This window comes from Molothrus ater, chromosome 3, assembly GCF_012460135.2.
Source record: "Molothrus ater isolate BHLD 08-10-18 breed brown headed cowbird chromosome 3, BPBGC_Mater_1.1, whole genome shotgun sequence".
NCBI lineage: Eukaryota > Metazoa > Chordata > Aves > Passeriformes > Icteridae > Molothrus > Molothrus ater.
Genome location: NC_050480.2, coordinates 105,383,992 through 105,397,801, shown reverse-complemented (window position 1 = coordinate 105,397,801; position 13,810 = coordinate 105,383,992). Strand labels below are relative to the sequence as shown.

General features: G+C 33.2%; 1 protein-coding gene across 6 annotated transcripts in view; it reads right to left on the bottom strand.

Annotated features, from left to right (window-relative positions):
• The window catches only part of GRIK2 (glutamate ionotropic receptor kainate type subunit 2), a 358,260-nt gene that overhangs the window by 238,655 nt on the left and 105,795 nt on the right, over positions 1–13,810 (bottom strand). For 5 of the 6 annotated variants that reach the window (XM_036379661.2, XM_054514245.1, XM_036379660.2 and 2 more), the window contains one exon: positions 2,039–2,206. In XM_036379661.2, coding sequence (XP_036235554.1) covers positions 2,039–2,206 — 168 coding nt within the window. Of the gene's footprint in view, positions 1–2,038; positions 2,207–13,810 lie in introns of those variants that run through there. The other variant, XM_054514247.1, reaches the window with a different exon arrangement.

Genomic DNA, 13,810 nt, shown 5'->3' with positions numbered 1-13,810 from the left:
TATTGTGAATTGATGATGCAAAAAGCTATTAGTACTAGAAGATTACACAGATTTTGATATAGCCTGAGCAGTTACAAATAAAATGTTGCTTTCTCATCCAAGATGCAAGTGGGAAAAAGGAATATATGCATTCTATTCAATATGTCTAATCAATAGCACATTGTCATTCTAATTTCAGCTATTATAGTCTAACAAGAATTAGCAACATAATATTTGCAAACCCAGGTAAGGGCTAAAAGTAGTTGCATTTTCTCAGGAAAGAATTAAAGAATTAGAGATCTCAGGAGAAATTTCTGTGCTGTCTGCATCCTCCCCCAGGAACAGGGAGAAAATGTCTCATTAGATTTCACAGGTCAGCATGTGCAGGAGTCAGGAAGCAGTTGAATTTGAAAGGTGAGAAGGAAAGGAGAATGAAAGAAACAGAATTAAGATTCAGCACTTTTATTCACTGTTGGCTGAGATGGAAAGGACAGAGTAGCCTCTCTCAAAACCCACTTTAATCCATCACCCAAAACACTAGAATAACAACTCAAAGATACTCTATTAAAAGTGCATTTTTTCCTCTTTCTTTTACCATACATGCTACTCTGCAAAGAAACCATCTTACCAGGCATAAATGTTTAGCCTATAATTTTTCATACATGAAAAATGTCCAATTTTCATGACAATTTTTTGTAATAATCTTTCAATGACCAAACTGTATTTCTGTACAAATAAGGATACTCTCTTTTCATGCCTAACAAGAATCTATATTTGAATTATTTATCTGTCAAATAAACAGATAAACAGATTAGCAAGATTGTCTGTTAATCTGTTACAATAAAAGCACTAAAAATTTCCCTTCAGTTCTAAACTGAATATATAATTAGCATTAAATTCCACTTTTAAGATGTCCTTCATGTACATTAATCATGCCACAGGAGCTTTCCCTTATGTATAATATCTAATGTTGTATCAAGTGTTTTCACTCTTCTTAGCCCACCATAACACCAGAAATCCCTTATTGTATAAAGAATTTTGTCTTTAATGCTTGGGAGAGACATGTTGGGACCAGATCACTTGACAGATTTAGGCTAGGAGCCTGCCATAAGAAACGCAGGCTGACCTCCAATTCTTTCACCCTTCTTATTGTTTTGTTGCATATAGAATTCACATGAAATTAGCTCTTCAATTTATAAGAAAAGTGGTTTTAAAGAGCAAGTAATACAGTGCAAAATTCAGTCTTACGGAGTTTTGACACGAAGCTTTGTACTTTCTTCCATAAATACTTATTGAACTTTTTGGTGTTTCCACTTTCAAGGATACAATAATGATGCAGAAATTTGTGCCTATTGTCCCTGACTTAAAAGTAAAGCAATCTGAAAATTTGGATTTTTTCTTTTTTTGAGAATCAAAGATTTTAAAATTTATGGAAAATGTTCAAACTTAATTTTTACTCTTAATTCTTCTGTAAACATATAATTTATAGTTAGGAGAAAAGAGCTTAACTCAGGCTGAGTCATGTATCTGATAGTGATAATCTTAAGCACAGACTTAATATTTAGGCTTATTTTTATGCCATGCTGGTATAAGACACACAAAATTACAACTACTACTCCCCTTTCAAAGTCTGTGATTAACTATATAAAGGCATTTGTGAAAATGTACTTGAAGTGATTGAATGTTTAAAACTGAATCCTATTTCCAGTAGAATTTGGGGAACTTGACATTTTGCTGGATAAATTTTGAAGACAGTGAAATTTCTCACGCCAAAGGAGCTGGTATAAGAAACACCCTAGTCACAATGTTCAGCAAAATTTATTTCAGATTTTAAATATTTAAGGGAATAGCTTTTAGATAGGGTTATAGGGAGCAAAGGTGGCAATGTAATTGTCAAGCAATTACCATTACAACCTTCAATAAATCAGCTCTTTAATGCCAGTGACAATAATGTCAGTCTCATTGCATATGGCTTCATCAGATAGACATTTTTTCAGGTAAGTAAACTAAGCAAGCCTTAGTCCTTTATTAAAAAAAAAATAAATATGCAAAAGGTTACCTTTTTTGGATGCTTCAAAACTGTCATAAAGATTTATCTTTTGTGTGTCGTATGTTAATGTGGTGTTTGGCAGAAGAGTTCTGTTTCTGTTGATTGTGTTCACAGCAAATCTGAAGGCTAATTCTTCTGCTCCCATTGGACCAGATTCCACACACTCAAAAATGCCTCCTAGTAGAGGAACAGAGAAAAAAGAAAAAAAAAAACACTAGTAAGCAAAAAGCTCATAAAATAGCATCTTTAATAATCCTTTTGGAAAAGATTCATCAGCCCAAAGTATTTAATTCCATAAACCTGATACAGTGCAACTCATGATTTGGATGAGCTTTGAGTCGAGCAATAAGTAAACCAGCAACAATTGGAACTTACCTTAAGGAAAACCTGTTGCTTTTTTCCATTCAATACTCATTTTAGTATTGTGAATTAAAAAAAAGTGTAGCATTATATATTAACCACACAATTTAGAAGCAAAATAGGAATGGATGAAGTATATTTAATTATTACATAGCTACTATCACTATTGTTACTATTTTATATAATTAAATTTGAAATGAATACATTTGTCCCTTCCAGATCTTCCATGACCTATGTGTGTGTGGCAGGTGGAAGGGAGACTTATGGATTCCTGCTTTCTACTTACAATATATTAATAACGAACTTGGCAGCTCACTAAAAATACAATATACAAAGGAGCATAGAACTGGGATGCCTCAAATTGTCTCCAGAAATTTAAATGGAGAGATATTTTAGCATGACTGTTTGCCTGAACTGATAAATATGTTGAGCAAAAAGTCCAGATTTTGCTCTTTTGCCCTGAACTGCAAGTAGAAGTTAACTACATTCTCAGTAAATACAGGAATCCAAGAAACTGCACCCTGCATAATCTCTATCCTGCAATGAAAACATCCCCAAACAAGGCATGCTAAGAGTAGGCCATGCCTCAAATAATAAACAATTTCTAGAACACTTTTGAGCCAACCTTCATCTTAAATGAAGCAAATATGTTTGTGAGAAAATGCTGTGCATCAGCTTTTCTCATTAATGAGATATCATTGTCCATAGAATGTAAATTTATACACGCTTTGACGTAACATAATTTATTCTTGGATCTGAAAAAACCAAGGATACTGTGACAATAAAAGTAATTTGAAGATGTGTCCTTACTCTGGTGACACGGAATGCCTCAGAAAAAAGATCAATATCCTTATTCTCCCTTCAGCCCTCAATTTAACACAGACCTGTCAATTCTAATGGACAGACAATGGCCATCATCACAGAATCACTAATTACAAGCCAGGTATCGTTCCTCTGAAAGGAATGTTGTTCATTCACTCTCTCTTTGCTTGTATTTATTCATTTCCAAAGTAGTGTTGTTACTTGGACTTGTATTGTCTAAAAAATTCTATTTAACACTGCTACTTTCTCAACAAGAAGTTCTCAGAATCTGAATATCCAGTGACTGGATCAAACTAAACTTCAAAAACTGCAGTCAGCTTGTAAACAGTCTTGTGAGTAACCAAGCACATAAACTGTTGGTAAAGCAAAAATGTGTATTTACTATTTACTGATAGTATTAAATATAAAAGGCTGTTTGGCTTTGCAAATATTCTTCCTCTTGCAATACATTTCTCACTACAAAACTGAGGTGTTAACCTCCTTTTCCTGCAGATCAGCCTTTTAATTTCTGGCAAGAGCCATAGGAGCAGATGCTCATACAATATTACTTTAAAAGCACAAGCCCTTGCCACTGAGATAAGATGTGACTAATAATTATTTAAGCCTTAGTCATTTCAAACTAGAAAAGAGGCAATGAAGGGAAAGCAGACTCATAAGAAAAATTTCAATATCTTCAGTAACCAATATTAACAAAACTGACAGAGCTCAAGCCAAAGAAACTTAGATAGTGTTCAGTAAATATATAAGCCTAGTACACATTAAAACTCAAAAAAGGACCATGTTTATTTTCACAATAATCAAATATGAACATGAAAGGCAACCTACTGCTTTTGAAGTTACTGGAGTGCTCTGTTCAGGAAAACATTCTAATAGACAAGCTTTTGTGCTGCTAAAACTTACAGAATCTAAGCATTGCAATTCAAATGGTGACATATAGGAGGAGAGTATTTTGATTTGGGGAAAATACTTTTAAATTGCTGCAGAAATCCAAAAATTAGTTAAATTATAAGTATAGATATTCAGAGACAATCAAAAGACATTTCCATGAACAAAATGAAAATTAAAATAGATTTCATAGGCTTTCCTAAGGCATCTGGATGGCAGTTATTCAATTATATTTGAATAAACCAGTATCACACAAACAATTAGGAAATCCTAACTATATCCTAAGCTAAATGGATTAATTAAAATAAATAAACATTACAGTTTCTTGGTTCTCCTGAAGTTTTTACATTGGAAGATTTATTCTCTAATTTCCATGTGTCTGAAGCTCAGTACAACCTTCCCTCTTTAAAAATCAGCATTTTTCATTATACTGATTTCTAAATCCTTGAGACTGGAAATTCTCTGTCAAAGATTCAGCCACTACTCTCAGCACAAAAAAAAGGAAGGAAGAGAAATTTTATTTTGACCTTGCCTATCTAGGTAACTCCTAATGTTAGTGACAGTCCATCATATAGCACGACATGTCCTGTGAGTGTCCATGATGTGTAACTGTCCACATACACCATTCAGTGATTTCTTCCCTCACTCACTGACTTATTCTCTATCCCTGTGATAAAAAAACCCCAAACCTGGCATCATATGGTCTGTCTGTTTCAGGGTATATTTCCAGTCCTAAGAAAAAGAGAAGTAGAATAACCTGTTTCTATTTTTCTATGATTAGGATATTTTGCTAGGAGAAGGAAAACTTATTTTCAGCTCCTGAATATTTTCACATTTTGCACTAGGTAGATACTGAAATTAAAAATAAGAACCCTAGAGAAATAGAAAGTAGACCATATATTTGAAGATTCCTAGCTATTTTCTAGGCTTTATGTTGTCAAAAATCTCCCAGGTTCCTTTAATTTCAGTTTAGTAAAATATATGGTAAAATACTTCAGATGGTGGCAGGTTCATCATAACTTTCACACTAAGAGACTCAAATCAACTGGTTCTCAAAAGTGTTTCATGTCCTACTAATATGCAGAATGGCTGAAAATGCCAGGTTCCTCACAAGTGAATACAGCTCTGGCCGAGCTGATACAGCACATACTCACACACCGTTGTTTAATTGAACATTTATTTAGTTTAAATTGAACTCAACTGCTAAGACCAGGAACTCAGACAGACACATGTCTGAATTCTGAATATCAGAATATATTAAAAAAATGGATCCTCATCCTCCAGATGGAGAATCCCTCCAAACTTGGAAGGATTGGAAGTCTATGCATTAGATGTTTCCAGGATGCTCAGCAAAGACACATAAATGAGTTCAAGCATTGACAAGAATGAAAAATTTTAAATGGTGCTTTTCCACTGCTGCACAGGAAATAGAAACTTATTCAGTAACTTTAAACTTACTATTGTGTTCCTATTTGTTACTGAGTATGCAAAAATAGTAAAAAAATTAAAACACACTGTTTTTAAATACTATGTCATGCAAATCCACTGGCTTAATACTGGGAGACAATCCATTAATTACATTGCATTTTTTTTTATAAAATGGAAAGGAAAATAAAAGAATTGCCTTTCCAGTTCAGATATACTCAATTATGAAGGGATAGTGGTATCCAGAAGCTGTCAGAGCATACTGTGTCATGTTGCTCCCTCCCAAGCAGGCTTTTCTTTACTGCTGCTTTACTTTGTATTCAGGATAGCCTTATTAATAATCAAATTGAGGAATGCACTGCAAGCCTTTAGATAAGCAGACAGAAGAGTCATAAATCTTGCCATTTGTATGGGGACAAGCAGCCAAACCAATGCCTATCTCTGTCTAGCAGCTTGAAAAATGCAGGTGTTAGGATTTGGGGTTTTTTTTTGACAGAGTTTATAGACCCATGGTAGGCAGAAACATTAGTTCTCAGATGCAACGAGCAGCATCTGAGAGGAATAGCCTGAAATTCCACTACTACCCCAGAACAGAAAGAAAAAACTTAAAAGCAGTAAAAGAAATGTGTATGTTATTCTTAACTTGCTCCAATGGTCTCATACACAGCTTCTTCATTTACAGAGTTAATGATAAGGCAGTTTGTCTCTGCCCCATAATAGTAACACCAGAGAATATGAGGTCACGTTTCTACAGCTCAATCTGTAGCCCATGAAGTTTTATAGGCTGTGTACAGTAGCTGATAGCTGTGCAGCTGAGCACTTCCAGTTTTTACTATCACAGTAACCATTTAGATAAAGCTTACTAGATTTTTTGGGGTGATCAACACCTGAGGAATATTTCAGGCATGCCAATCCAAGCCAGATAAGCCAGAGCAATTAAAAAATATTCTTTAAATACTGCATCTGTGAAGTGACATCTGGGATAATTCAATTTTCCTATCAATGTTGATATGAAAGAATTGCTTTTAATGTACCTGAAATCCATTAGGATTTTTCATCAATTGACACTATTAAAAAGCCTTTCTATGACCAAGCTCTTTTACCATAACAAATAGGAAAAAATCAATCATCAATGTAATACTGCCGGAATAAGTATTACTTATTCCATTATGTTATTCAATTACATTTCTTAAGAAACACAAATCATTGAAAAAAAAAGGATAGTAATATTTTACTAAAAAGGATAAAGTGCAGATGTCCTTAATATTTTCCAAGGAAAAAGAAAATCTAAAATAGTTCATAATTATATAAGTCAAAAAAGATTATCATGAAACTGTTCAAACTGCATTTTCTGTCAAAAAAACTGTAGTAGAATTGACATTTACTGTTTACAAGTCATCCCGTTTTCCCCAGTTTTCAAATAATTTTATTAAACACAACATCTGGAGGGGAAGAAAAAGTAAACTTGTTACACATCTTGGCAAAAATTATCCCCCCAAAAAAATGCTTCCTACTCTAAAGTACCTAATTTCAAAAATAATAGGCTAACCCTCTGATTCAATTTTCCATTTCCATTCCACAACAGGGTCCCCTTTGAAAATCACCCTCTTGTGTGTTTTGTATTATCATCTCCATGTAACACCTGACAAAACCCAGCAGAAAGAACAAAATTGCATGAATCACTACATAACTATAAGTTCCAGACCGAGTTATTAGGAAATCTCTCTTTCTCTTACATATAGAAAAGGAGAGATTTCCTAATGTAGAGAACTTCTGTAATAGCAGCATACCATGAAACCTGAGCTTCTGTTACCTACTTGAAAAAATCCTCATTCAAGCAAGCTTCAAAAGTATCCAAGTAGGACTTCCTACAAGCTAATAGCAAATCTGGCTAATATTAAATCAAAGAGTTTCTCCTTTGTTTCTGGTACAGTCACAGTCACCTGTTTGTTTCATGAGAAATTAATGCCATCTAATTACAGTTACAGGCTACTTTGCAGTCTGTGCCCTCTGAAAAATTAAACCCTTAAACATGTAACAGAAGGCCACATTACCTCAGATCACAGTCTCTCAAATCAGTCATTATGAAGCTTACAGACTACTTGAAATTACTTAGCCCAAAATAACTGGTTCTAATGATATTGTAAATGTATGAACTATATACACAGAATTAAAACTTCTATGGTTTTTAAAATGTGAAACCTGGATAAAAAAATTCAAAAATCATTCACACATAACATTTTTCACATTAACAAAATTATGAAAACAGCAACATTAATCTTAATTTTAATTTTAGCTGTGATTTCCTTGTTTGATGATATAAAATTAAGTTTCTTTTTTTCTAATATCAAACCAGCTGGATAGAGGTCTTGCACATACACATACTAGCTTTTAATAGCTATACATTTGTTAACATTTTAGCCATATTATCCACAGACACCAATCTGCACAAATTTACTGACAGCTATAAAGGTCTTTACTAATGCTTTATAAAAACTAGCATCAGTCACATGTGACATGAACACTATTTTTTTTAATGATACAATAGCTCTTTAAATATATCAATGAAAACCTCTTTCTTAAGTACCATTAAAATGGGACTGAGAGTCTGGAGAAAAAATTATTTTAAATCCCAGTAACATTTATTCCCACCACTTTACTTTGAAAACATATAAATATATTTAAATTTTACTACTAAATTTATATTAAGTTCTCTAGGAATGATTTGTTTTTCTTTTCCTTCACCTCAGGTCAATACTTTGAATCTAAGGTAATTATGCTGCCCAGATGTAATCCTGATGTGACAAATAGCAATCCCTTTTTTTGACTGATTAATTCATATTCAGAAAACATGATCTCTCAGACAGACTTTGCTCAATTAGCTGCAAAATTTGGGAGAAAGGAGTGGCTAGTATCCGTGATAAACAACTTTTCTAAAAAGTGTGTCAAGACAGAATGAAAGCAATTCTGTCAGGTATTATACTATTAAAATATATGCTTTTATCTGACATTTTCCAATTTCAAATTGGCCATTTGGTAATTGGAGCCAATGACTGTGCAAGGAGGTACCACATGGAGAAGATAATAAGTCAAAAGCACATTATTGAGAGTTCAGAGGAAGTATTACACTATAGACATTTGCAGAGATGGGGATGATGGCTTTTTGGAAGTGTGAATGGACTACACTTCTCCAGTAGAGTTACAGCCAGAAGGCACTGAAGAGGCTCATCCCAAAACCCCCGATATCACTGCCATGGCACGCACAGCACTGCGAGGAGGAGGCACAGTAGGTGCTGAGCTACAGGGACTGATAGAGGCTGCTGGCTGAAGGCATTTTAGTCCTAATCAAGTGTGCTGTGCACTGTACTGATAATCCTCTTTCAGGTCCTGTTATGGATTTGAAAGTTACAGAGATGGTTCAAAGAACTCCTTAAAGGTTGGCAGCTTAGACTTTGTGCTTCCTACAAATACAGTAGAAAATTACGTCTTAGCCACTTACTTCTGTCTGGAACAGGATTTAAGAAATTGAATCACTCTCAAACAAGATGTTAAAAATGAATGAAAAGTTTTCTTCTTTACAACGTTTTCCATAAAGTAATGTAGTTTATGGAATTATAGATTTCAAATACAGTTGTGTGAATCTGAACAATACCACATTTTTATTACTTCTTTTCAAAATTATATTGAAAGCTTTCTGAATCTCACAACAGGAAAAAAGTTGAAAAGGATTACTTGACAAAGAAAATGCTGGTTATTTGACTTTGAAGCTGGTTTTATGTGGATACAGCGCTGCGGAAAAAGATAGCACACTTCAGCAGAAACCTTTATCCATTCTGAGTGCACACATGGTTTGGAGGAAGGAAGCAGGATCAGGAATTTCAGGGGTTGGCTTTCATTGCTACTGATTTCCTGCACATTATTGGACAAGATAATTTTCTTTAAAATAAATATTTCATCCCAAAACATCTCAACATTGCAATACAGGCACAATTATTGGAGAATCCAATATGTTTTGAAATGAGATATAATTTCTGTTCATGGCATCAGTGTATGAAGCCACAATCACAGGATCCTGCAAATTTTGCTGTTTAAAATGCATAGAACTGTTAGCTTCAGCATCTAAGTTATACTTCAACTGACATTTTAGTGTCATGAAACTGCCAACTTTTAGGTATGCTGAAATCCTAAAAAGGATTTGAATTATCTATTGATTTAATAATAAATAATAATAAATAAAACTGTATCTTTTTTGATTGCACAATATGGAACAGGCTAAATAATCAGTCAGCATTATGTTTATATTGTCAATGCAAAAATCAAATATCAAAAGAGAAAGAGTTTGGTTTGTCTTAAATGCAGGGAAATAATAAGGAACACTATGAGGAAATAGTAACTGTAGATCTCATTTGAACAAAATTTTCCTTACCTTATAAAACTGATGAAAAAGGTTTTAAAAGCTAAGTGCATGCAAATGATAAGTATCCTCAAAGTTATTTTAAATGTAACTGGGTGGATTCTAGCATCTTCAAGTCAGATGTGACAAATAACATGCATTAGAATCTTTCCTTTCATCAGCACAAATATGCTTTGAAAATTAATAAATGAAACACAGCTTAAAAATATTACTAGTCTGAAATATGCAGTATATTTATAAAATACTGCTTTTGATAGCATCTCTACAAATAATGCTCCTTTCAGTCAGAATATCAATAGAGCACAAGTAAGGATGACATATAAAATAATAATACCTGAACACGTTCATCTACAATGTTAGAATGTACTATCCATAAGATTTCTTCCCACCTTAAGGGATGTACATTATCTTTCTCTCACATGCTAAGCAATGTATTACAGAATACACTTGATAATATCAGTGTAATTATCACACTCACATAATAATTAGCCTCTCATGATTCACTGTAACAAAAGGAAACAAAGTAATAAATTAAGTCTGACTACAAAAATGGCCTCAGGAGATTTTGCTAAAACGTGTTTTTCCTTACTTTGGGTAACAAAATGTTTTGAGCTCCCTTAAAACAACATGTTTATTTCTTTCCCTTGTTTTTTTCTGGAGATAGTCAATATCCAGATGAAAAGTTTCTCAACATTCATGAAGAAAACTTTTTTCTCCAAAACTTCTTTAAAGAAGGTAATATGCAAACTTAAATGCCTAAATTTTAGAGAAATAGTCTTAAACTGGTCCTCAGGAAATTTTTACATCTGTTAATAGGCTACTAACTGGGCAGTTACCATCTTCTAACTTCCCTACTTATAAGTCCAAAGACAGACAAATCAAAACCCATTTATTTTCATTCTAGAAAGAGTCATAACATGTATCAGAACATTGATACAACCAGTTCTCTAACCTCATCATAAAGAACATAGAAAAATGCTAATAATATTGCATCCAGGCCAGGATTTTTATTTTCCATTATAATGCATGTAATTTGTCTTCTTAAATGTCAGTTTGTGTCTGGAATCTCATTTGAGAAGCCAAACCATACACAGACAACGAAGGAAATGGTTTCCAAGTTTTCACTTGCTTTTAAAAGAAAAGTGACTCACTTAAAAGAAATAACATTTGTTAACATTTTAGCATTACTTTAACATTAAAAAAGTAAATTTATTTTGAACTTAACTCCTACAATATTGTAGTATATTTTACTAATACATCCATATGCATAAGCTGTAGAAAAATGTGGGGATTTTTTTCTTTTGGTTTGGGTTTTTGTGTTTCATGGGTTTGAAGGGATTTTTTTTCAGTTTTCCCTTAATAAGGTAAACAAGAGTCAGGAAAGAATGTCAAATTTTACCACCATCCTTCAAGCAGAGCTTAGAAAAGTCGCATTTCAGAATTTTCAGAAGAAATTCAAAGAGACCATGGTTCAAGAGTTACCAGAAATCACTTCAAAATTCCTGGAAAGCAGAAAGGTTTTCCAGGATCTAAAGACATCCAAGCAGGTAGAGATTATACTTCTTATACTGCATTATTAGACACTCATGCTTGGATCTCTCAGCATTTAAAGATGAAACAGAAAAGGGCTTAAATTTCAAAGAAGTTAGAATACAATTAGTAAAGGCTAAATGTGCAGCTTACATGGAAAGACAACTTCAAGAAAATATCCTGCTTTTGATTATGTGATTATTAGGGTTTTTTTTAAAGCAAACTTGTTAAAGCATGTGCCTATAAAGCAAAAAACAAAATCTATTATACACAGTGTTCAGAATGATGTCCTAACCAGCAGAAAGCACACTTTCATATAAGGTAATTTTTCATTTTGACAGAAGATAGGCCACCATGTAGGAATTTTCAGTTTGCAAGAATCAAAAAACAAGAGCAACCCTGAAATTATCTTATATTTCTATATGCCTCTGCTAGTTATAAAAGAGGGGCCATTCCACAATTTCTAGATTATTTGCTTCTTATCCAATCAATTTCTTGTAGAAAATGCTGAAATGGGAGAGAAATTCAGGGTGGGGACTCAGGTTTTCTTCCTGAGTAATCAATAGTCCCCGCCTGTAGCTTCCTACTTGCTTTCTTAATTCTTTGATTCCTGCCACAACACCAGTGCACTTCAACAGACTGGTGTCATATGGTCAGGTCTCCTTCTGCTTGCCCTTTCTGGTTAGGTAATTTCTAATGCATCTTCAACATCAAATATCAGCATGTGCTAGCCAGAAGTACCTTCAGGGTCAAATCGCAGTTATCCAGATAATTTCACTCACTCTGCTGAAGACCAAGTAGGTAATTTAGAAGCAACACACCAAACACTGCAGCGTTCAGCAAATGAGAATCACAAAATATGCAATTTTTTTCAATAAGAAAAAAAAATTCTCACACTTAAACCTATCTAAACCTCAAAATAAATAAGGTCCATTTCCTCTTTCCAAAAATATCAAAGAAAAAAAAACTTTCTTAAAAGTATTCACAAAAGTTTGGAATTGGGAAGATGCCATAAAAAATCCATTTCTTTCTTAAACTAAACTTTAAGAATACTCATTGCCATGACTTTGGACATTAAAGAAAGCCAATAAAAAGTTAATTTACAGTCACAAAAGACTAAAATTTGAATCTTACAAATGGATAAACAAAAAAAAAAGCCTGACCTAAGGCCTGCCGGATGCCATCATTAAAGTAGGTGAAACTTTAATAACTGGACCCCTGCACAGAATCTTCTTCAGAAATTAAATGTTTAAATGGTTATTTTCAGCTTTAGGATGTTTTTTTTTTTTTCCTTTTAATGCTTAATATTTAAGCGATCGGAACTTTAGATATTTGAGTTATTTAAGCAAGTTCAAAAACTGCGTTTTCATATTTTTCTTCCTTCACTCAAGATTGCCATGCATAGAATTCTTCAGTAACCTGAAGCAATTCCTATTATCTAATTTAATCAAGGGGAAAAGAAAAAGGACAAGACATATGTAGACTACATATATATATATAAAAATATATAGATATAGGTATATATATATATGCACATACACACATCTGTGTAACAGATGCAGGGCACCAATATAATTCTATGAGTGGTATGAACTTTAAATATGAACAATCCCTATTCTTTATAAAAATATGAACTTATAAAAAGTACGAACTTTATAAAAATATGAACTTTAAATATGAACAATCCCTATTCTTGCATAAAGTAAGAATGGGGTTTTTTTCCATTATTTTTATATTTCAAGAAAATACTTTCCAATTTTTAGTTTGTTGCATCATGTTTTCCTTACTTAATAGTAATTCATTACTACGTCCTACAGCTGCCATATTACAATACATTCACTGGAACTGTTTATTGATTCCATTTCCCCCTTAAAGCCACTGAAACAGAGCTTTTCTTTCAGTACTGCTTGAGGCATTTTTGCTTCTTTCCAAAATGTTTTCTGACTGTATTACAATTGAACCATTTGAAATCATTGCTATAGAAATGTTGTGAAATACCAGAAAAATTTATATTAGTCTTCAAAGATTAAAAAACCCAAAAAGAACAAAAGAAAACCCTTCAAAATCAGACTGATGGATGAGTTTTAAATGTGATAAACACTGTTAAAATTACTAATGTTCCACTGCAGTATTCAAATGTTCAGCTTCCAAAAATGTTTACATTAGAGAGTTGCTTAGAAATTAAGTCATTATCTTTTCATCTTATCAACAATCTCATCAAGATCACTTTTGTCAAGAGTACTTCTACCCTGGTTAAAATATGGTTTTGCTACCACAAGCATATCTTCTCTAGATACTTAGAAGCAATTTTCAGAAGACCAACGTGGGTTATTGAACGTTATTAG